General features: G+C 49.8%; 1 protein-coding gene across 10 annotated transcripts in view; it reads left to right on the top strand.

Moving 5' to 3' along the window:
* Window positions 1-25,112, top strand: part of PPIP5K1 (diphosphoinositol pentakisphosphate kinase 1) — a 129,294-nt gene that overhangs the window by 51,931 nt on the left and 52,251 nt on the right. For 7 of the 10 annotated variants that reach the window (XM_044978841.1, XM_044978840.1, XM_044978839.1 and 4 more), the window contains 5 exons: window positions 278-385; window positions 9,402-9,518; window positions 10,118-10,282; window positions 13,899-13,989; window positions 21,913-22,035. In XM_044978841.1, the coding sequence (XP_044834776.1) occupies window positions 278-385; window positions 9,402-9,518; window positions 10,118-10,282; window positions 13,899-13,989; window positions 21,913-22,035 (604 nt within the window). The remainder of the gene's footprint in view (window positions 1-277; window positions 386-9,401; window positions 9,519-10,117; window positions 10,283-13,898; window positions 13,990-21,912; window positions 22,036-25,112) is intronic. The other 3 variants (XM_044978842.1, XM_044978845.1, XM_044978846.1) reach the window with 1 other exon arrangement.

The raw sequence follows: 25,112 nt of genomic DNA, 5'->3' as shown, positions 1-25,112 counted from the left end.
CCAAATCTCAGCATGATATTAGAGGGGAGTTTGCTGCTCGATGTGCTAAAATCTGAACATGGGCTGTAGCTGTAGTCGGAGTATCCCTTCCTGCCATCATTTCTTTCTGTAAACTCCTCAGTGTTCAATTCTGTCTGCCGATTAGCTGAGCAAAGTGTTTCTGTGCTGACAGGGATGTTACACTGTGGAGAGGAAACCCTCTCAGACCCATTTCACTTAGTGCTGCAAGTTGTCTGCCATTGCTTATCCCATGTGACTGTTTGTGTGTATGTATCAGGAGTCCAAGGACCAGCAGTGGAAGAGAGCCATGGACTATTTGAGTGCTATCTCAGAACTGAACTACATGACCCAGATTGTTATCATGCTCTACGAGGACAACAACAAGGTGAGGGATCTAGAACTAGAGTAAAATCTTTCCTCCTGTGATGTGAGACAGTGGCCACCAGGATCCAGCACTCCCTGTCTTTGCCCAGGTGGCAAGGCACTGGCAGGCCTCCTGTCATACCAGGCAGTGAGGGCCCAAAACTGATTGCAGATTTTCTTTCTGAAATGTGAGATGGGAAGTCTCCCGGGCTGAAGAGCCTCCCAAAACACAAGTTTCTAGAGCCAAGAGTTCCTGTTTGGCCAAGAATCTATAGACCAGAATCCTTCACTTAGTTAAGGGGATTTCGAATTGGTATTTAAAAATAGCCTGCTGCTGAGCAGCCCCTTCCAGTCACAGTGTTAATCTATGACTAGTTGAATCTATGATCAGACACCTCTGCTATCAGCTTCCTTTGGCTGGGATCATCCCAGAGGTGCTGGAGGCCAGACATAACAGCCTTTTATTAGTGGTAGTCTTTGACCACTGGTGAGAGAGAGAGAATACCCCCCCCCCTTCTCCCAGTGTATTGTTAGAAGAGACCGCATCGTCTGTAAGCGATTGGGGCAGAGCACTTGAAGTCAGTCCTGTTGTAATCGGTTGGCTGTGCTCTTCTACTGACCCCCTATGTTATAAGTGTTGGAACGCTGTAGGGAAAGGTTAACTGAGCCCTTCTGACTCATTGTGGCAGCTACCACTCGTTAACCCACCCTTGATTTAGGGGGAGTGATTGTGGCCCTCTAGTTATTGGAATCTAGGGGCTGAGCTCTCCTAGAGGAGAATAGCCCAGCTATGGCATTTGTGGCTAATATTGTGTTAACTTGTTGAGAGAGATACATTAATCACTGAGCTAAACAGTAGTGGTTGCCTAGGTGTAAGTGAACACGACCTAATTACATTTGTTATCTGTAAACAAAATATTGTCCTAACCAATAATATTTACTTGGCACTTTTGAATAATAATTGGAAGTTGTTTAAAAATTATTTTAGTAGATTCCCTCCCCCCCAAATCAAAATTTCCCAATCACAGAAAAACCTATCCTGATTTAAAAAGGGAAGAGAAAAGAGCACTATAGAATTGCACGCACAAATGGAAAAATGAGGAGGTTGATAACAATGACTTAAATGGTGGGTTTGAGGCAGGAATCACTGGATGAAATTCTATGGCTTGCATTATGCAGAAGGTCAGACAGGTGATCATAATGGTCCCTTCTGGCCTTAAAAATCTATTAAATTAGCAGTCATTAAGAAAGGGATAGATAATAAGACATGTTGCCACCATATAAATCCATGGCACGCCCACATCTTGAATATTGCATGAAGATGAGGTCACTTGTAGTGACACAGGACTCACCCCTGCAGTACTTCCTGCTGGTTGTCCTCAGGAATTAGCATCCAGCCTCTGGAGACCCTCTTCAGGCCGGTGTCTCACCACCACAACTGGCCCCCATGTCCCTCCCAGGACCCCAGTGCCCCTTTAACTGGGTGCTGCCCCCTGGCAGTACCCCCACAATTCTGGGTCTGCCCCTCCCAGGGGAACCCCTACCCACTATCCCCACTTCACCTCAGTCTCACAAAACTAAGTGATTGGGCAACAAAATGGCAAATGAAATTTAATGTGGATAAATGTAAAGTAATGCACATTGGAAAAAATAACCCCAATTATACATACAACATGTTGGGGGCTAATTTAGCTACAACGAGTCAGGAAAAAGATCTTGGCGTCATCGTGGATAGTTCTCTGAAGATGTCCACGCAGTGTGCAGAGGCGGTCAAAAAAGCAAACAGGATGTTAGGAATCATTAAAAAGGGGATAGAGAATAAGACTGAGAATATATTATTGCCCTTATATAAATCCATGGTACGCCCACATCTCGAATACTACGTACAGATGTGGTCTCCTCACCTCAAAAAAGATATTCTAGCACTAGAAAAGGTTCAGAAAAGGGCAACTAAAATGATTAGGGGTTTGGAGAGGGTCCCATACGAGGAAAGATTAAAGAGGCTAGGACTCTTCAGCTTGGAAAAGAGAAGACTAAGGGGGGATATGATAGAGGTATATAAAATCATGAGTGATGTTGAGAAAGTGGATAAGGAAAAGTTATTTACTTATTCCCATAATACAAGAACTAGGGGTCACCAAATGAAATTAATAGGCAGCAGGTTTAAAACAAATAAAAGGAAGTTCTTCTTCACGCAGCGCACAGTCAACTTGTGGAACTCCTTATCTGAGGAGGTTGTGAAGGCTAGGACTATAACAATGTTTAAAAGGGGACTGGATAAATTCATGGTGGCTAAGTCCATAAATGGCTATTAGCCAGAATGGGTAAGAATGGTGTCCCTAGCCTCTGTTCGTCAGAGGATGGAGATGGATGGCAGGAGAGAGATCACTTGATCATTGCCTGTTAGATTCACTCCCTCTGGGGCACCTGGCATTGGCCACTGTCGGTAGACAGATACTGGGCTAGATGGATCTTTGGTCTGACCTGGTATGGCCTTTCTTATGTTCTTGGCTACTGTCCAGTCTCCATCTAGCCCCTGTTCACTGGGGCAGACTGCAGTATAAGCCACTCATCACAGGCAAAGGGGTATGGACCTGCTACCTCTGACTACCCGTGGGCTTCCCCTGCAACCCAGTACCTAATAGGCCTTATCAGGCCTGCAGCCTGGGGCTTTCCTAGGCCAGAACTCCCCGGCTCCCTTAGCCTTTCCCCAGCCCTGCTCCACTCCAGATACCTGGTTAACCTTCCTGCAGCCAGGCCCTTCTCTCTCTGAACACAGAGAGAGACTATTAAGCTCCTGGCTCCCAGCCTCTTATATAGAGCCTGCTGAGGCCTGATTGGGGCGTGGCCACAGTTGAGCCTACTTTCCCCAATCAGCCCAGGCTTCTTGCCCCAGCCACAGCCCTCTCCTGGGCTGTTTCAAGCCCCGCAGGGCAGGAGAGGGTAACCACCCTGCTACATTGCCCCTTCTCAAAAAAGAATATTGGAATTGGAAAAGGACAACAAAAATGATTGGGGGTATGGAATGGCTTCCATATGAGGAGAGATTAATAAGACTGGGACTATTCAGCTTGGAAAAGAGAAAGCTAAGGGTGGGTATTATAGAGGTATATAAAATCATGAATGATGTGGAGAAAGTAAATAGAAGTGTTATTTACTCCTTCTCATAACACAAGAACTAAGGGTCACCAAATTAAATTAATAGGCAGCAGATTTAAAACAAAAGGAAGCATTTTTTCTTCTTCGAGTGATTGCTCATATCCATTCCAGTTAGGTGTGCGCGCGCCACGTGCATGCTCGTCGGAAGATTTTTACCCTAGCAACACTCGGTGGGTCGGCTGGGCGCCCCCTGGAGTGGCGCCGCTATAGCGCCGGATATATACCCCTGCCGACCCATCCGCCCCTCAGTTCCTTCTTACCGCCCGTGACGGTCGTTGGAACTGTGGAGAGCGGCTTTGCTGACCTCCACATCCCTAGCTTCTCGGAGTTATTTACTCTTTATCGTGTATATAGTTCAAGTTCTTGTAGTTATAGTTAGTTTTAGTACGTTTTTTCATAGTGTATATAGTTAAGCGGGGGATTGGGGGAGTAGCCCCCTTTCCTCCGACCCGGTGCGGGCTCATGCCCAAGGTGCCGGGATTTAAACCCTGCTCGGCGTGCCAGAAGCCGATGCCAGTGGGGGATCCTCATGACTCCTGCCTAAAGTGCTTAGGAGAATCCCACCTGACAGACAAGTGCCGAATTTGCAAGTCGTTCAAGCCAAGAACGAAGAAGGAGCGGGACTTCCAACTAAAGCAGCTCCTTATGGAATCGGCCCTTAGTCCCGCGGTGCAGGCACCGACCGCCCAACAGACCGCATCGGTGAGGAGCGCACCTTCGGCACCGGATCGCTCCGGTACCGAGAAGGACTCCCGGCACCGACATCTGCCTGCACCGCTCCCTTTCCCCAACGGGGAAACGACGTACTGCTCCGACCCCATCCTCGCAGAAGGAGCAAGCATCAAAGTCCGTCCGTCGGACCCCAATAACTGCTGCGGCACCGTTAACACCAGCACCGCAGTTGGCAGCTCCTCCTAGCGCTGCACCGTTGATTCCGGTACCGCAAGGGCCGTTGAGTCCGGTGCCACATAGCTCCCCGGCTCACGCGGTGGTCGAGCTCGCTCTCCCTTCTATGCCGGAGACCTTCTCAACGGCAAGAGAGCTCATCGCGCTGACGGAGTCGATGCAGCCTCAGCCCCCAGCACCGCCGGTGCGGGTTATCCAATCCATTGGCAAGCCGGCCCTCATAAGGCCTCCTTCCGTTGGTCCACCGGAGAGATGCAGCAGACAATTCAGGATTTGCCTTTTGAGGGCCAGGGCCTTTTCTTGGACAAAACCGACCCTAGGTTGCAGAGCCTGAAGGACAATCGAGTCATAATGCACTCGTTGGGTATGCACACGCCGGTGACCCAATGAAGGTCCTTCAGGCCCCAACCATACCGCCCTTATAACCAGCCTAGGCCGCGCCAGGATACGACCAGACGGCGTGGCAGGGGGAATCGGCAGAGACAGTCCGGCCCTCAGGGAAACCACAGTCAAGCGCCCCCTAAACCACCTATGGAGCCAAAGCAAAACTTTTGATGGGATGTCCGAGGACGGCCCACCAGTTTCCCTACCGGATCCTTCTCTCTCTTTCTTCAACCGCCTCTCCCATTTCCTCCCTGCCTGGTCCCAGCTGACCTCCGACCGTTGGGTCCTCCGCACGGTGGAAACGGGATACCACCTCCAATTTGTTTCTCCACCCCCATCCCACCCTCCCTACCTGTCCCTCTTCAGGGACCCCGTCACGAGCAATTCCTCTTACAAGAGGTCCATGCACTCCTAAATCTGGGAGCCATAGAGGAGGTGCCAGAGGACATGAGGGGCAGGGAGTTCTATTCCCGATACTTTTTAATCCCCAAGGCAAAGGGCGGTCTATGACCGATCCTGGACCTGCGAGAACTCAACAAATTCATGATAAAGCTCAAGTTCCGCATGGTATCCCTGGGGACCATCATCCCATCCCTGGATCCGGGAGACTGGTATGCCGCCCTCGATATGAAGGACGCATATTTCCACATTGCCATTTACCCGCCGCACAGACGGTATCTCCGTTTTGTGGTCAACCAACAGCACTTCCAGTTCACGGTGCTTCCCTTGGGTCTTTCCACGGCCCCGAGAGTCTTCACCAAATGTATGGCCGTAGTAGCTGCCTCCCTCCGCCGTCGTCAAATACACGTCTACCCGTATCTCGATGATTGGCTCATTCGAGGGACTTCCCAGTTGCAAGTATCACAGCACCTGTGTGTCGTCAAAGACCTCTTCGGGAGGCTAGGCCTCGTGATCAATGTAGAAAAGTCTACCCTGACGCCAACGCAGAGAATAGACTTTATTGGAGCAGTTCTGGACTCCAATCTGGCCAGGGCCTGCCTTCCTCTGCCACGGTTTCAGGCAATGTCTTCGATCATTCGAAGTTTTCAATCCTTCCCGACAACGTCGGTGCGCACCTGCCTCGCTCTATTAGGTCACATGGCGTCCTGCACCTTTGTGACCAAGTACGCGAGGCTGCGACTTCGGTGCTTCCAAACCTGGCTTGCTTCTCTATACCGTCCTCACAGAGACAATATAGACTCGGTGATCACTATCCCCAGGACAGTTCTCGACTCCCTCACTTGGTGGCTGGACCCCACTGTAGTTTGCGCAGGGATGCCGTTTCACCCTCCTCAACCCTTGGTGGCACTAACCACAGACGCATCATCTCTGGGTTGGGGTGCCCACCTCGGGAACCTTCACACTCAAGGCCTCTGGTTGCCCCAGGAGTTGGCCTTGCATATCAACATCAGGGAGCTGAGGGCAGTCTGTCTAGCATGCCAGGTGTTTCGGGTCCATCTCCAAGGATGCTGTGTATCCGTGTTCACGGACAACACGACGACCATGTTTTACATAAACAAGCAGGGCGGAGCGCGCTCCTCCCTACTTTGCCAAGAGGCCACTCACCTGTGGGACTTTTGCATAGCCCACTCTATCTATTTGGTAGCGTCCTTTCTCCCAGGAGACGAGAACACCCTGGCAGATCGCTTCAGCAGGTCCTTCCTGTCTCACGAGTGGTCGATCCGTCCCGACGTCATCCATTCCGTTTTCCGGAGGTGGGGCTTTCCCCGCATAGACCTCTTTGCCTCCCGAGAGAACAGGAAATGCCAGGTGTTCTGCTCCTACCAAGGTCGCTCCCCGGGCTCCCTCTCAGACGCATTCCTGATCCCGTGGAAGAGGCACCTCTTTTATGCCTTCCCACCGTTTCCACTCGTTCACAGAGTCCTACTCATGCTCCGCAGGGACAGGGCCCACCTGATCCTCATTGCTCCAGCGTGGCCGAGGCAGCATTGGTACACCCTGTTGTTCGACCTCTCAGTGGAGGATCCGATTCCCCTGCCACTGTGGCCGGACCTCATAGCGCAGGACTTCGGCAGGCTTCACCACCCAGACCTGCAGTCCCTGCATCTCACAGCATGGCTCCTACGTGGTTGAACCAATCTGAGTTGTGCTGCTCTGCTTCGGTACAAGAGGTCCTCTTGGGAAGTAGGAAGCCTTCCACTAGGACAACTTATCTCGCAAAGTGGAAGCGTTTCTCGCACTGGTGCGATCAGAGTAACTTAGTCCCCGGACAGGTTTCTATCCCTACTATCCTGGATTACCTTTGGTCCTTCAAAGAGCAGGGCCTGGCGGTCTCTTCTATAAAGGTTCACCTGGCAGCTATTTCCGCCTTCCACCCAGGCGAAAGTGGCTGTTCAATTTTTTCTCACCCCATGGTTTCCAGGTTCCTTAAGGGACTGGAACGATTGTACCCCCAAGTCCGTCACCCAGCCCCCACCTGGGATCTAAACCTGGTTTTGACCAAGCTTATGGGGGCCCCCTTCGAGCCTATGGCCACTTGTTCCCTGCTGTACCTTTCCTGGAAGACGGCCTTCCTCGTCGCTATCACCTCAGCGAGGCAAGTCTCGGAGCTTCGTGCCTTGACGGCTGACCCCCCTTATACGGTCTTCCATAAGGACAAGGTACACCTGCGGCCACACCCCTCTTTCATCCCTAAGGTAGTGTCCGTTTTTCATGTCAATCAAGACATCTTCCTCCCAGTTTTTTTCCCGAAGCCGCACTCATCGCGCCGGGAACAACAACTGCATACTTTGGATGTCGGTAGGGCTCTCGCCTTTTATATAGAGAGAACAAAACCCTTCTGGTGTTCACCTTAGCTCTTTGTAGCGGTGGCAGACCACATGAAGGGCATGCCGGTCTCTTCCCAACGGATCTCATCTTGGGTGACATCCTGCATCCGAACATGCTACGAACTGGCTCACGTTCCCGCTTGTCATCTCACTGCCCATTCTACGCGGGCGCAGGCCTCTTCTGCCGCCTTCCTGGCTCATGTCCCCATCCAGGAAATATGTAGGGCGGCTACCTGGTCATCGGTTCACACCTTTGCCTCACACTACGCATTGGTCCAACAATCCAGAGACGATGCAGCCTTTGGCTCAGCAGTTTTGCATTCTGCGACGTCTCACTCCAACCCCACCGCCTAGGTAAGGCTTGGGAATCACCTAACTGGAATGGATATGAGCAATCACTCGAAGAAGAAAAGACGGTTACTCACCGTTGTAACTGTTGTTCTTCGAGATGTGTTGCTCATATCCATTCCAAACCCGCCCTCCTTCCCCACTGTCGGAGTAGCCGGCAAGAAGGAACTGAGGGGCGGATGGGTTGGCAGGGGTATATATCCAGCGCTATAGCGGCGCCACTCCAGGGGGTGCCCAGCCGACCCACCGAGTGTTGCTAGGGTAAAAATCTTCCGACGAACGTGCACGCGGCGCGCGCACCTAACTGGAATGGATATGAGCAACACATCTCGAAGAACATCAGTTACAACGGTGAGTAACCGTCTTTTTCACACAATGCACAGTCAACCTGTGGAACTCTTTGCCAAAGGATGTTGTGAAGGCCAAGACTATAACGGTTTTTAAAAACAAGAACTAGCTAAGTTCATGGAGGATGGGTCCATCAATGGCTATTAGCCAGGATGGCAGGGATGGTGTCCCTAGCCTCTGTTTGCCAGAAGCTGGGAATGGGTAATCACTTGATGATTACCTGTTCTGTTCATTCCCTCTGGGGCACCTGGTATTGGCCACTGTCAGAAGACAAGATACTGAGCTAGATAGATATTTGGTCTGACCCAGTATGGCCATTCTTAAGTTCTTGTGTTTTTTGTCATGAAATGCAGACAATTGTTATGGGATGCCAAAGGAATCAATGCTAAATATCTATAGTAGGATTAAGAGGACAATAACAGACTTTTTTTAAATATCCAGGAAAAAAATCCTAGCAATGGTGTAAGTCTGCACTAGATGGAGATGATAAAATTGCCAATAATGATGCAGAAAAGGCAGAAGTATTCAATAAATATCTCTATTCACGATTTGAAAAAAAGAGCTGAAAGTAGACAAATCTAAACTAGAGTATAAGGTGGGAAGTTTTAACAGTCAGGGTAATTAACCCTGGGAACAACTTGCCCAGGGATATGGTGGGTGGGGGTGTGTGTGTGTGTGATCACGGCTGGGTGTGTCTTTCTCAAAGATCTGCTGTAGCCCAGCCAGGAGGCATCCTGGGTGAGATTCCCTGGCCTGTGTTGTCCTGGAAGTCATAATCTATAAAGCCAAAGTCAAGGAAGGTGTAAGACACACCCTCCCCAGTGTGTGATCAGTTTTGAAGGGAGGGCAGGTACAGTGTCACTGGGTATGTTTGCATAGCCAGTCCTGATTGAGTACTCCGGAAGCTACTGTGATAAACATAATACTGAGCTCTGTGCTGCTGGGTGAGACATAAAGCCCAAGTTAGCTTGTCTGTGCTTGTCTCATTGCTTCTGCATTTCCGCGTAAGCAGTGTGCTTGGGGTGTGTGCTATTTTGGCATGGAGGAGAAAGGGCTGAGGGCCAGTACCACAGCTGAAGGTGGGGCTGATTTTTGTGTTCTCAGGACCCATCTTCAGAGGAGCGTTTTCACGTGGAGCTGCATTTCAGCCCAGGTGTGAAGGGATGTGAGGAAGATGGAAGTGCCCCTACAGGGTTTGGCTTTCGGCCTGCATCAGCAGAAGTGAGTTGGCAGTCACTGTGCCCTGTTTGAAGGGCCTGCCTGTGTCACTGAGGCACAGGCCTTGTGGGAGATGGTGTGGAGCACACCAACTGCACTGCCCCTGAGGGGAAAGCAGCGTGCTAATGAAAGAGGTGAAGCCACAGGCCCACCTCTCCCCCATCCTTAGCAAAGGGGCTGGGACCCAAGTGTGCTCAGGAGAGCCCTTGTGATACTGGCGGAGCAGGCTCTGGTGTGCTCACAGCAGGGCCAGGTGCAGTCTGACCCAGAATCCTTAGTCACACTCTGATAAGTACATACCTAGCAGCTCCACTGCATGCTGCAGTGCTTCCATCGGCCAGCAGTGGCCATGTCTCAGGCCTGCTCTTGCAGTAGCTTATTTGGCAGCTGAGGGTCATTTGCGGGATTGAGTTTCCTGGCTGGCTGGGTACTGTGTGTCTGTCTCAGGTTTCAGGGCTGGGTGTGGGGAGATGTACAAAACGAAGTGTGATTACAAATGTCTGACTGGAATTCTGCTGGGCCTGTTTTTCCTCTCAATAAATCCCACCTGGGCCTGCATTGCTAGTTGTGTTAGTGATGCTACCAGTATTTCCTTCATGCAGAATGATGATAAGAAGCCAAACCAGGGCAGCATGGAGGATCTCTCCAAAGTGAAGAGCATTGATGAGACAGACCAAGCACAAGAAAGGTCACCCCAACCCTCTGAGCCAATCTGCATTCAGCGGAGATCGCCCTTGATCCGCAACCGGAAAACTGGGTCCATGGAGGTAATGGGGCGGGTATAAAATAATAGGAGGAGATATACCTATCTCCTAGAACGGGAAGGGACCTTGAAAGGTCATTGAGTCCAGCCCCCTGCCTACACTAGCAGGACCAAGTACTGATTTTTGCCCCAGATCCCTCAAGGATTGAACTCACAACCCCGAGTTTAGCAGGCCAATGCTCAAACCACTGAGCTATCCCTCTCTCCATAGTTTCAGTTGCTCTGATCTAGTCCTCTTGCCCAGACCGGGCATCTCAGTTTTATCATTGCAGAAAAGCTGCATTTTCTGGGACTCCACTTTTAACAGTGTACTAGGGTCTGAGCTACTGCCATGAAAGGAGTTAGGGTTGTGGTCACCAACCGGTTGATCACGATCGAGTGGTCGATCCTAGAGGATCTCCCAGTTGATTGCGATCTCTGGTGGTGTAGTGTGGCTGCCGCTAAGGCAGACTCCCTGCCTACCCTGACCACACGCTGCTCCCAGAAGCAGCCAGCACAGCCCCGTAGCCATGGGGGCAGGAGCCAGGGGTCTCCCTCCGTGCGCTGCTCCTGCCTTCAAGCACTGCCTCTGCACCTCCCATTGGCCGGGAGAGCTGCGGGGGCGGTGCTTGCAGAGAGAGGCAGCGCATGGAGCCATGTGCCCCCCACACCTCCTAGGGACCCCTTGGCCCCTTCTGGGAGCAGTGTGGAGCCGGGGTAGGCAGGGAGGGGTTTGGGGTGCTAACTCCGGGAGGGGGCTCAGGGCTGGGGGTTGGAGTGCAGGAGGGGGCTTGGGGTGAAGGAGGGGGTATCATAGAATATCAGGGTTGGAAGGGACCTCAGGAGGTATCTAGTCCAACCCCCTGCTCAAAGCAGGACCAATCCCCAACTAAATCATCCCAGCCAAGGCTTTCTCAAGCCAGGCCTTAAAAACCTCTAAGGAAGGAGATTCCACCACCTCCCTAGGGAACCCATTTCAGTGCTTCACCATCCTCCTAGTGAAAAAGCTTTTCCTAATATCCAACCTAAACCTTCCCCACTGCAACTTGAGACCATTACTCCTTTTTCTGTCATCTGGTACCACTGAGAACAGTCTAGATCCATCCTCTTTGGAACCCCCTTTCAGGTAGTTGAAAGCAGCTATCAAATCCCTCCTCGTTCTTCTCTTCTGCAGACTAAATAATCCCAGTTCCCTCAGCCTCTCCTGATAGGTCATGTGCTCCAGCCCCCTAATTATTTTTGTTGCCTTTCGCTGGGCTCTTTCCAATTTTTCCACATCCTGCTTGTAGTGTGGGGCCCAAAACTGGACACAGTACTCCAGATGAGGCCTTGCCAATGTCGAATAGAGGGGAATGATCACGTTCCCTCGATCTGCTGGCAATGCCCCTACTTATACAGCCCAAAATGATGCTTCTTGTCCACTGTAACCCCTAGGTCCTTTTCTGCAGAACTGCTGCCTAGCCATTCAGTCCCTGTTCTGTAGCAGTGCATGGGATTCTTCCGTCCTAAGTGCAGGACTCTGCACTTGTCTCATGAAGTTAAACTGGAAGGTGCCATATGGCCTATCTGCCTCCTGTAGGCTCATGGGAAGGGGTGGTGCCTGGCATCTGTGATTTGCATTGTGCAGTGGAGGTTTATTATAAAGTTCTTAATCTGCCATAGGGCCGATATACTTATAGGACTGTCTATCCACTGTCCTGCCAAGGCAACTGAACTGAGCTGGGCTGGCCTTACTCCCTGTCCTCAGGCTCAATCTGGATGGGCTGTCTCAGTGGTGGGGACTCACAGGGATCCAAATCCCCTTCAGGCTGCTTTCAGCACTGTGTCCCCCCCTTTCTGGGACGATTCACAAGCTGTTTTCTTGGAGGCTGGGGAAGGGATGTTTTGGGCTGAGGGATCTTTGGCTGTCTTGGGCCTTCCTTATTATTGTCAGCCATGAAATCCCAGGTGCCTTTTTGGTGATTGGCACACAATAAATTAACCATGGTCTGGGGATGATCCTAGGGTGATTCAATGGATCTAGTGTATTTGGACTTTCAGAAAGCCTTGACAAGGTCCCTCACCAAAGGCTCTTAGGCAAAGTAAGCAGTCAAGGGATAAGAGGGAAAGTCTTCTCATGGATAAGTAACTGGTTAAAAGATAGGAAACAAAAGGTAGGAATAAATGGTCAGTTTTCACAATGGAGAGAGGTAAATAGCAGGGTCCCCCAAGGGTCTGTAGTGGAACCAGTGCTGCTCAACATAGTCATAAATTATCTAGAAAAGGAGAGGAGCAGTGAGGTGGCAATATTTGCAGGTGATAGAAAATTACTCAAGATAGTTAAGTCCAAAGCTGATTATGAAGATTTGTAAAGGGATCTCCCTAAACTGGATGACTGGGCAAGAAAATGGCAGATGAAATTCAATGTTGGTAAATGCAAAGTAATGCACATTGGAAAATGTAATCAACTACACATACAAAACAATGGGGTCTAAATTAGCTGGTACCACTCAAGAAAGACATCTTGGAGTCATGGATAGTTTATCTGAAAACATCTGTTCAGTGTGCAGTGGCAGTCAAAAAAGCTAACAACGTTAGGCGCCATTAGGAAAGAGAGAGATAATAAAACAGAAAATATCATAGTGGCACTGTATAAATTCATGGTATGCCCACATCTTGAATACTGCATGCAGTTCTGATTGCCTCATCTCCGAAAATATATGTTAGAAATAGAAAAGATACAGAGAAGAGCAACAAAAATGATTGAGTATGGAACAGCTTCCATGTGAGGAAAGATTTAAAAAAAACTGGGACTGTTCAGTTTAGAAAAGAGACGACTAAGGGTGGGGGGGATATGATAGAGGTCTATAAAATCATGAATGGTGCAGAGAAAGTGAATTGGGAAGAGTTATTTACCCCTTCTCATAATGCAATTTCATCTGGTGAACTCAGGTTCTTAATAGGCAGCAGAGTAAACAAAATGAATTACTTCTTCACACAACACACAGTTGATCTGTGGAATTCGTTGCCAGGGGATGTTGTGAAGGCCAAAACTATAATTTTTTTTTTTTAAACTGGGTTCAAGAAAGAATTAGAGAAGGTCATGGAAGAGAGGTCCATCAGTGGCTATAAGCCAAGATGGTCAGAGACATAACCTCATACTCTGAGTGTCCCTAAAGCTCCAACTGCCAGAAGCTGGGACTGGATGACAGGGGATGGATCACTTGAAATTGCCCTGTTTTGTTCTGCCATCTGCTACCACGGCCACTGTCAGAGGCAGAATACTGGGCTGGATGGACCCTTGGTCTGGCCCCAGTGTGGCTGTTCTTATGTGGAAACAACTGCACTTGGTGGTGCTGACATGGGTTGTGTGTGCCCTAGAGGGGAAATCCTCTGGTGATCAGAGCTGGAACATGGGAATCTATTCTCAGCTTTGTGCCAAGTTCCTTAGGGGGAAATTTCTAAAGGTGCAAAAGGCAGGTCAACACTTAATAACTCCCTGTGACTGCCAGTGAGATTGGCTCTTTGTGCCTGTGAATTGTTGTGAAAATGAGACACATCCTCTCCATCTCTTACTAACATTTGAGAAGTGCTTTGAGGGTGGTGGGTAGAGCAGCCAGGAATCCTTAATGGTGCAGTCAGCATTCCTCTTGTTTCTACAGGTGCTGTCCGAGTCCTCTTCCAAAACTGGAGGGTATCGCCTCTTCTCCTCCTACTCCAGACAATCTACCGAAATGAAGCAAAGTGGCCTAGGTACGAGCCTGTACTCGACCTGTCCACCTGTACCTCTTTCTCTCTGTGTGCGTCTGTCCATCCCTCCACATGTACATCTGGCTCAAGTTCCATGTATGTCTGTGTATGTATTATGTCCTCTTATGTAACATATGTTACAGCATACAATAAGTTTCCTATACAGTTCTCTATCTATCTCCTTCATTCCTGAGCCCCTCACACAGCCAAGGTCCTTACTGCTGAAAGTGCACACGTTACCTTTTGTAGCAGATGCATAATTGCAGAGCAGGTTTCTGCTCCCATGGCAGCGTATTTCACGGTGCACTATTTTATCCTCAGCAGAGGGAAGGAAAATTACTGGCCAAAATCTGAGATGTTGATGTATGTGGATTCTGTATAGAGCTGAAATGGGCATGCTTTTTGAATCACAGCTGGGTTAATTTATTCATTTGCCATGCTCTTCCCATAGATGGATTGTTGTCTATAATCCCTTCTTCCTCATGTTAAGATTTTTTGGCCTCGTCAAGGCAATGGAGATCACTCGCCAACCACTGTCTGTTCAATGGCAAAGTCTGTCACAATGTGTGAATGATCCTGGCTCCTCTTCCTAGAGAATTGCAGATAGTTATTGAGGATTTGCAATTTGAGGGTTGTAATTAAGACTTTCTTAATTACGGCTTATAGCACCCATCACTGATCTGGTTAGCTTTTCATCGGTAGAGTGCCAGTTGAAGCTGGTGAAAAAACTTCTGGGCACTATTTGCAAGTATTTTTAGCACAGACTCCTACTGTTGTTTTTTTTTTTTTATAATGGAGATATCCTATCTCCTAGAACTGGAAGGGACCCCAAAAGGTCATGGTGTCCAGCCCCCTGCCTTCACTAGCAGGACCAAGTACTGATTTTGCCCCAGATTCCTAAGTGGCCCCCTCAAGGATTGAGCTCACAACCCTGGGTTTAGCAGGCCAATGCTCAAACCACTGAACTATCCCTCCCCCCACTGTTGAGTATCTGTGGCCTGGGCACTGAAGTCAGATTATGTTGGACTTTGTCAAGCTGCCTAGTAGAGCCAAACATTTGGTGCAAGGTTAAGAAAGCCATGACCGTGCTATCCTGTCAGGCCAGAATTTGGATTTTGTTGATCAGAGCTTCCTAATGCTCCCAGAACTCCTGTTGCAGAAACAGAGTCAAATTCTCTATCCAGAGCCCAAGTCTCTGCTGCTGACTGCCTGCAAAGCAGAACCTTGACAGATGCAGATAATGATGGTTTAGAAGGATAGCACATTTTTGTGGGAGATTGCAAACTATCCATAAAACAGCTTTGTGCAGCAAGGTGCTGGAGGTGTTCACTCTGGACAATACAGAAGGCGACAGTTCCAGCACCTGCTTCTGTCTCTGCAGTCCTGGAATATTTACTATACCTAAAAGTCTGGCAGTCCCAAGGGAAAGTAAATGAGCCTGTGCATTTTGTTGCTTTTATTTATGTTGTATGAAGAAGTCCTGCCGGGTTTTGTCAAAAGAAAATTCTGCTTTTTTTGTTCTTTAACATTATAAATTCAGTTCTTGTCTCCTTGGAAGGCTCTATGGCCACTGTAGAACTAGTGCAAATATAGTATTGCAAGAAAGTAAAACCTGAGCAATTGAGAGGGAAAGGGATTTTTCACCACACTTTAAAATTCTGGGTTTTGTTTAGCAGGTCACTGAGCTCCAAAGTCTAAGGCTATGTCTACACTGCGATCACAGGCCCATGCTAGCCTAGGTCCGCTGACTTGGACTCACGGGCCTCAGGCTGGGGAGCTTTAAAATTGCAGTGTAGATGTTCAGGCTTGGGCTGGAGCCTGGACTCTGAGACCCCATGAGAGGGGAGGGTCTTAGAGCCTGGGCTCCAGCCCGAGCCCAAACATTTACACTGCAGTTTTCACCCCTGCGAGCCCGAGTCAGCTGACTGGGTTCTGAGACTTGGTGCTGTGGGTTTGTATCTCAGTGTAAACGTACCCTAGAATGTTTAGGAGAAAGGATGTCTTTGTTAAAGAGGCAGATTTTTTAATCTTTAATTTAGGTGGAAGAGTTCACATTTAAGCTCCAAGAAAGCAAAAGCAGGATAGACCAGACTTGATATTCCTGATGTTCCTAAGGTTAAAAAAAAGTCACAAGCTTCAGATCTTTCAGGTTGCCATTATACACCAGAAAGCGGCAAAGTAGGGGCAAACCGATTTTCTTAAACATCTTCGCAGGTCACCTTTGAGGCCTGGCCAAAGTCCTCCTAGTAGCAGCACTAGTTCAAGTCCCTGTTTTCTGAGTTTTAGACATACTACAGCCAAGAGATATCTAAAAGGCCCTGAATCTTTCCTCCACATCTGTGCACGAACCCCCTCTTAGGATTTGAACTTAATTCTCACCCAGTTAACGGAATCTCCTCTTGAACCATTAGGTGAAGGTTGTTTTAGTGTCTGTCCCTGAAGACTGAATGCTTGATATGGCAGTATCAGAGAGGTTCAGGCACTGATGGCTGGCCCTCTGTTTAGTATTCTGTGAAGATCTAATATCCCTGACTACCTGCTCTTGGCTTTCCCTAGGCCTCACTCAGTACTGGGAGAGGCTGCTGCAGGCTCCACTGAGGTGCAAAAAGGGCCCTTAACTACTCTGAGTCTATGGATCTTTAACTAGATTGTCAGTACAAAACCACTCTTCTCACTAGTCATCTGCACTGTAGAGTCTCAGCATTACTGAGTAAGTTGCAGGAACAAATGGCACCAAGTGATCAGTTCTGTGAGGGGGACATGTGTGGTCACTGCTCTGCAGAGGGCTCTGCGTCTGCACTGAGGGATCTGTGCTGGTGGGTTACTTGTGGAGCCATGGTTGCTGGGGATGTGCTTTTCTTCTTAGATGGATTTGGGTTCATAAAAACTCATAGACTGTAAGGTCAGAAGGAACCATTGTGATAATCTAGTCTGGCCTGCTGCACATTGCAGGCCACAGAATCTCACCCACCCACTCTTCTAATAGACCCATAACCTCTGGCTGAGTTACTGGACTTCAAGTCACAGAAAATCCACCATTTACACTAGTTTAAACCTGCAAGTGACCCATGCCCCATGCTGCAGAGGAAGGTGAAAACTCCCAAGGGCCTCTGCCATTCTGACCTGGGGGAAAATTCCTTCCTGACCCCAAATATGGCCATCAGTTAAACCCTGAGCATGTGGGCAAGACCCAACAGCCAGACACCTGGGAAAGAATTCTCTGTAGTAACTCAGAGCCCTCCCCATATAGTGTCCCATCACCAGCCGTTGAGGGTATTTGTTATTCGCACTCACAGATCGGCTACATGCCATTGTATGCAGTCCCATCATACCTTCCCCTCCATAAACTTCTCAAACCCACTCTGGAAGCCAGTTAGATTTTTTTTGTCCGCACTGCTCCTCTTGGAAGGCTGTTCCAGAACTTCACTCCTCTGATGGTCAGAAACCTTCTAATTTCAAGCCTAAACTAGTTTGATGGCCAGTTTATATCCATTTGTTCTTGTGCCAGCATTAGCGCCTAGCTTAAATAACTCCTCTCCCTCCCTGGTATTTATCTCTCTGATGTATTTAAAGGGACAATGCATCTGTTACCTGTTCATGGGTCTCTTCCTTCCTAATGCGTTTGTCTGGCTTTATTGAAACCTAGATTAATCCCCTTCACAACTGAGATGTGTGTTCTCTATGTGTGGGGAGGAGTAGGAAGGACAGCTGGTCTTCGATTGGCTCTCCCTCTGGCTTGGGCTTCAGCACCTATTCTTGTGGGTGGGTCTGTTAGCCACTACCACCTGTTGCTACTGCTGGGCTTCGAGCAAGTCCTGCTCCAGTGTCAGACTGTGCCTACTTCCCACTAAGTGGCCTTGCCAGTGACTGGCTGGTGGTGTTTCTTAATCTATTGCCATGGAGGGAGAAGGATGAGTGCTAGTACTCTGGTATAAAACCAGAATGGTTACAAACACCAAACGGAGAAGACAGGAGAGGACCCTGGGTATAGCGCTGTTACCATCCCCTCCTGAGCTATCATCACAGTAAGTTTGAGTTGGGTTTACTCTGCTGGAGCCCTTAAAATGTTCCACTGGAAAGGGGAAGGCCACAGGCGCAGCTTGAGAGATGGAGGGGGTAGGTTGTGTAGAGTCTTTATGGAGAAATGATCCATATAAAAGCATGCCAGTTCCACAAGCTCATTTTCCCTGACCCGGCCAATTGTACTGAGCTAGCCAGATCAAAGAATAGTCATGATCTTCTCTTTCTCTCTCTGTCTCTCACTTCGTTTGTATTGCCTTCTCTTCAGCCAAGTGATTAGACATAGAGCTCTTGCTACACAGTTTGTTTGCTTCTTTGTGTTCTTTTCTGCTGTTTGGTGTCATAATTGCATTGTAGCACAATCTCCAAGCTTATCCTCTGGGAGCTGTGATCTCCCCTGGCTGCACTGGGAGGTGTTCACATCCCTGCATGCCTCTGTCCTCTCAGCCACTTGCTGGCTGACCAAGCCTGATGCCTCTTCTGCAGCTTTGCAGCAACAGATGGTTCCCAAATAATTGTTCTGGTTGTATGAACTGAATTAACTCCTTTTGAAAGCTGATGGAAAAATAGTGTCATCTTATGCTAAGTGTCACAATTTCAGGATAAATTACAAGAGTCATCCACAGTCCTGCTTCAGGAAATGAATGAGTTATAGAGTTAGGAATCAATTTCCCGATATGGGATAGTATTGCCCAGTGAGATATGGAAACAATATACATGTTTCTATGAAGCATCTGGTCCTGGCTACAGCTGGAGGCAGGATACTGGACTAAATGGTCTATTGGTGTGATCTAGTGCATCACGGAGAGGGGGATACCAAGTGGATGGGCCACTCTTCTGGTCCAGAATAGCAGTAGGTGATGGTTCCAGGTCTGAATTGATCTTTGATGTGATCACATATGGAAATTCCTGTTCCTTTGGAAGGATATTTTCTGCAGGGTGTCTCTTTCTCATGAAGACTCTGACAGGAAAGGTGCTGTGTTGAGCTAGCTGCTTCACACTCAGCAAACACTACTCCTTTGAAAAACTAAGAAAAAGGAATTTGTCCTTCGGTGGAGTACAGAGGTGAGTTCATGAACAGACTAAAATCCCAGAGTGCTTTGCAGTTAACTGAGGATCAGCCAGGAGAAGAAGAGAGAGGAGAAAATCAGATGACATATGAGAAAACAAAATAATGTTCCATAGATGCACCAGGGGAATCTCTGAGTTAAATGTGGAATTTAGAACTGGTGTCAAATGGCAAATTGGGAGGCCTGGAGACTGAGCTCCTGTTTCTCTCTGGAACAGATAATGACAGTGCCAAATTTCATCACTCTGCCTGCTCCCAGTAAGGTTCAGATCTCCAGCTGAAGGGATCATCTCTTGGGGTGAGGAGTTTGCGTTCAGTCTTAGGTACAAAGCAGGACTCTGGGTGGGAAAGATTCTGCATCCCTCTGTCAATTCTCTGAGCAAGGGTACCCTGATGAAGAATTCTCATGCTAAGGCCCTGAGGAGCTCAGTGAAGACAGCAGCAAATAGACGTTAGCATAGAAAACTAGGCCGTCACTGTACATCCTTATCTGGATCAGTATGTCCAGTGCTGGTGCCTTGGCTGTAGAAGAACTGAGCTTGGGAGGCCCAGAGACAGAACAGTGAGGGTAGTTAATGAGAGACTCAAAGACTAAAATTGCTGCATTTACCCTAGAGGAATAAAAAAGGAGTTGGGAATATGAATTAAAGGGAATCTGTCTGAAGTGACATTATGGATATAATAGCAAAAATTGATCAGACCTGAGTTTTGATGCTGCCCCATAATTTGAGAACAAGGGTTAGTCAATTAAAGGTCAATAAATTTAAACTCAGTCAAAAGAAATGCTTCTCAGGGTGAGTAATCAGCATGCCATGAGATGTCCATGAAACCATGCCTATGACAGAGGTTTTAAAAGGGCTGAATTTGAGGAATGGTAGTGGTGCGGAGAATAGAATGCTATTAAGTTAAAAAAGGAGGAAAACTTTAGATAAGTGTAAAGTCAACAGCTTTTAGGTACCTGGACCTGTACTGTTCAAGGAGTGTTTTAAAAAAAAAAAAAAAAAAAAAAAAAAAAGAGAGAGAGCAGCATGTGTAGCACCTCCCCACTCCTGGAGGGACTCCCCTCTTGAGAGCAAGGGCTTATACTCTGCTGCATCCACAGTTAACAGTTTTGGATCACAATATGGATAAACAAAATTGCTTTCCTCGACTGATATGAACCATGTTCCAAATGCCCAACCATCAAGCCACCACTTAAGCCACATTCATTACCATGTGGTGTGCAAAGCATTCCAGGGAGCACTGTGGCTCTGAGAGGCAAAGACCATTGTTTGGGTGTCCAGATGGTGACCTCTTGTGCCTGGTTTTCAGTGTGCTGAGCTCATATCACTCTGACGGAAGTCAATGGGAGCCGAGGGCGTACAGCGCATCTGAAAATCCTAAGGGATCAACTTGCACACCCAAAATCAGAGACTCCTTTTGAGAATTTTGACCTGAGTTACTCTGCACACAATGAGTCTGTGGCAGGATTGGGAATAGAATGATGACTTCCTAGTTATCTGCCTTTTCTACAGACCATCCTTCCTCTGGGTTTATAGGTTATAGTTACATATCATGTAAAAGGTCATAAACTTACTGTGTTATGTAAGTTGAATCTAGATATGCACTGCCAACTGCCTGGAAAAAAGAGCCAACAATTAATTGTGGATAGTAAAAATTTAGGACACTTAATTTATGGAGAAACATACTTTTATAGAGGCATCCAGAACAGGCAGAATGACACAATATGTGGCAGTCATTTTCAGACTCTCAACAAAACTCTTGGCTTAATACATTGTGATTCTTTTTTTTAAGAACAGATTTCTAGTGAGCATATAACCGTGGATGCAGAAAGCAAAGCCATGGTTTAATTAGGGTTGGGTTAGTTTTGTTTGGGTGTTTTTTCCTTTGTACAACTGGAAAGTCTTAACCAAGAAAGAAAAGAGAAATCCCTAAGTAGGTCTGCAGAGAGACAGTGGGGGCATAAATGGATGGTTTGCAAGCCCGACTCAGGCAGGACTGTGCCCTGTATAGCTTCTCACAGTTGGTGAGGAGCATTGTGAGTCACTTGGCCTTTCTGAAACATCAAGGCAGAATCCTGGACTGGAGGGACCTGTGGACTGATCGGGGCAGCAGCTTGTATATCTGAAAACCTGAAAAATGGCTCTCTGGATAGATTTCTTTCCCCAGTGCTGATGGGTAGAGGTCTGGCACCAGCAGCCCAGTGCCTGATATAGTGACGCATCACCAGCTGGGTATCCAGTCTTTTCTCTGTACTCAGTAGAGCGATGAGAAAGCTCTCTATTTCCTGATCAGCAGATTCCTCATTACTTGAAAAATCCTGATTGGGCTATAGACACTCCCTCCTCTCTCGATTTATTCCCTGCTTCCTCCTCCTCTGTGCTGCAGTGCTGGCTGCTTTCTACAGAACTAGCAAAATCCCTGCACAAGAGCACTGGAGGGAGGGCAGAGGGGCAGTGCTTGCTGTTGGTGCTTACAGATTAAGGGGATTAGGTATCCTAAATAACTGACGTGGATGGGTAGGTAACCTAGCACTCAGACTGGTCAACATGGGCCTCCTGGGTCAGGAGGCGGAAAGCTAAGTGACAGTAAACCCTGCATGGTTGGTTATTGTGCAGTAAGGCAACTTTCCTCATCTCCAAATACCAAGATCCCAATGCTGTGCCCAGTGCTGATCTCCTTTGGAGGGGATTGCTGCCTTCTCCGGCATCAGGCCCTTCTGGAGATTCATCTCCTGGAGATGGGGCAGATTACTTCTCCCCTGCTAACTCTGCTAATGTCTTCTGTAGCTGCATGCTGTGGAGACGTAATACTAATGCCCTCCCACACCTTTCCAGGGTCGCAGTGTACAGGACTATTTAGCACTACTGTGCTCGGAGGCTCCTCCAGTGCCCCAAACCTTCAGGACTACGCACGCAGCCATGGCAAAAAGTTCGCCGCCAGCCTGACATACAAAGATGGTATGAATGTTCTTTGTGTAGCAGATAATTGACTTGTGGAACTTGCTGTCTAAAGATGTTACTGAGGCAAAGCTGTAGTAAGATTTTCCAGAGAATTAGACATGAATGAATTGAATATCCTCTGCACCTACACTAACCACAGTCACAGTTGAATTGTTATGTATTGCTCCAAGCAAACTGACAGTACCCGCTCTTTGGAGGTGGATTACTGAGCTCAATGGGCCATTGGTCTGTCCCTGTATGCTTGGAGGGTCAGCTTGCTTGTCTCAAATGGTCCCACTTGTGCTTTACTTCTAAGCCCATAAGAAGACCAAGTTCTTCTTCGAGTGGTTGTTCATGTCCATTCAAAGTAGGTGTGCGCGTGCCGCGTGCACGCCAGCCGGAAGATTTTCCCTAGCAGCGTCCGTAGGGTCGGCCTAGGCGCCCCCTGGAGTGGTGCCATCGTGGCGCCCTGTAAAGGGGCCCGCCGACCCTCCACCCCCTCAGTTCCTTCTTACCGCCGGTGTCGGCTAGCTGGAACTTCTCTTGCGATAGCAAGTCGGCAGTGTCCTATCCTTACCATTTAGTGAATAAGTTGTATTATAGTTAGCTGAGTAGTTCTCTGTATATAGTTCTTAGTTGTTGGGGGGTCCTCCCCCCTCCCCCCTGAGTTTTTGTTGCCCGCTGGGGCATGCCCGGGTCCCCCGGGTTCAAGCTTTGCAAGGATTGCGGGAAATTCATGCCCAAGAGTGACCCACACTCTGCGTGTTTAAGGTGCCTCGGAGAGAGCCACCAAAAGGACCGGTGCTCTATCTGTAGAGGCTTCCGCCCGCGAACTCTTAAGGACAGGGCTCAAAGACTTAGAGTCCTCCTGATGGAGGCGGCCCTACAGCCACCTTCGGACCCGGAGCCAGCCGAGGCGGTGCCCAGCACGTCTCCTTCGGTGCGGAGCGCCCCGGCACTGGCATCAGGACTTAGGGCCCAGCCCAAGTCATCAAAGACCCGGCACCGGACGGAGTCGGGTCTAAGGAGGTCGGCCTCAGTGCGGCACCGCTCGCCTTCGCCGGTGCCCGCCAAGAGGAGGAAGCTGGTGAGGGATAGGTCACCCCACAAGGATCCAAGGCCGACGTCATCCGCAACCACGAGTGGACAGGCTGGGCTACAGCCCTCGGCGGTTCCGTCGACTCCCGCACCGCAGAGAGGGCGGTCGAGTCTGGACCAGCCTAATTCTCCGGACCTCGGCGGAGACCTACAACCCCCTTTGACCCCGGAGGCGTTAGAGGCGGCCTCAGGTCTGATGGGACTCTCGAGGCCGGTCTCTCCACACCGCAGGGAGTTGCCTGCGGTGGTCCGTCCCCTGGTGCAGTCTAGGGGCAAACTGGCCATGCTGTCGCCTCCCTCCCCGCACCAGGCCATGAGGACAGCACTGGACCAGGCGAGAAGCGCGCCGCTACCTCCGCACTGCTCTCCATCAGCACCGGGTGCCGCTCCCCCCAGGTCCTCATACTCAGAGACCTCAGACTCAGACTCCTATCGCTCCAGCCGGTCGCGGAGCAGGAGATCGGAGTCGGGGGCAAGCCACCACCGTTACCCATAGTGGCAGCAACAATGGCAGCCGCCATCGCAGTGGCCATTTTAGACTCCCTGGGCCTACCACCAGTCGGTAGGCCAGGCATTCGGCCCACGATCAAGATCGGCATCGGTGTCTTCGACCTTGGTGGCCCCAGTGCAGCTGCTTCCCCCTCCTCCACCAGCACTGTCGCTGGGCATGAGTGTGCCATTTTCAAGCTCAGCACCCCCTAGCAGGGCAGCGGCACCGGCAGCGGCTTCAGGTCCAGCTCCGCAGGCACCGCATGCTACGCCAAGCCGCTCGCTGGCGACCCCGGTACCTGTCGCGGTGCCGCATTTAGACTCAGAACCGGCACTGCAACCACGGTACCGTGTGCCGCAGGACCCTGAGGGACTGCATGCACCACAGGAAGGGCCGCTCCAGGTACTCTCCTCGTCGTCCTCCCCGGACGAAGCGGTCTCGGGCACGGCTGTGGCAGCGGCCCTGGAGGACACTCGTATCCTCCAGCACTTGCTCCGCAGAGCGGCGCAGAGCCTCGCGATCCAGGCGGAGGAAATCGAGGTGGACGCGGACCCTGTTGTGGACATCCTGGTTCCCGCAGGACCATCCAGGGTGGCCCTCCCGCTGATAAAGTCTATAGCGGATACGTCCCGCACCCTATGGCAAACGCCAGCCTCATTGGCCCCTACCGCCAAGAGGTCCGAGTGGCGCTATTTCGTCCCCTCGAAGGGGCAGGAACACCTGTACAGCCCCTCCCCCCCCAGACTCCCTGGTAGTGGATGCGGCCAACCAGCGGGAACGTCAGGGATTTCAGGGGTCAACGTCAAAGAGCAGGGATGCGAAAAGACTCGAGCTCTTTGGCAGAAAGGTGTACTCCACAGGGGGCCTACAACTCCGCATTGCCAACCAACAGGCGGTTGTAAGCCGATATGGTCACAACACGTGTTCGGCCATGTCGAAGTTTGCGGAGCTCCTTCCTCAGGACTCGAGGTCAGAGTTTTCGGCCCTAGTGGAGGAGGGGAAGCTGATCTCCCGAGCCTCTCTCCAGGCCGCCTTAGATGTGGCGGACTCAGCCTCGTGCACCCTGGCCACGGGCCTGGTCATGCGGCGGGGAGCATGGCTCCAGGTCTTGGGCCTGCCCTATGAGGTCCAGCAGACAATCCAAGACCTCCCCTTCGAGGGGCAGATGTTATTTTCAGAAAGGACAGACAAACGTCTGCATAACCTAAAGGACTCAAGGGCCACGCTTCGCTCGCTAGGCCTGCATACCCCCGCAAGCCAGCGCAGGCAGTTTAGGCCGCAGGCGGCCCCCCGCCCGTACCAGCCACAGACTCGCCAGGAGTCGGGTCGCAGGCGGGGCAGAAATGGCAGGAGGCGTCCCCAACGCCACCCCTCCGGCCAGGCGTCGGGCCAATCGAGGCCATCATCAGGGCCTAGACCCTCTATTTGATGGTATGGTCGAGGGAGACATACCAACTGAGACTCTGGATCCTTCCACCCCAACCTTTGGGTCACGTCTGTCCCCCTT

Source organism: Mauremys mutica, chromosome 11 (genome assembly GCF_020497125.1).
Source record: "Mauremys mutica isolate MM-2020 ecotype Southern chromosome 11, ASM2049712v1, whole genome shotgun sequence".
NCBI classification, from domain to species: domain Eukaryota; kingdom Metazoa; phylum Chordata; order Testudines; family Geoemydidae; genus Mauremys; species Mauremys mutica.
Note: the sequence above shows the minus strand (reverse complement) of the source record. Positions and strands in the feature narration are given on the sequence as shown.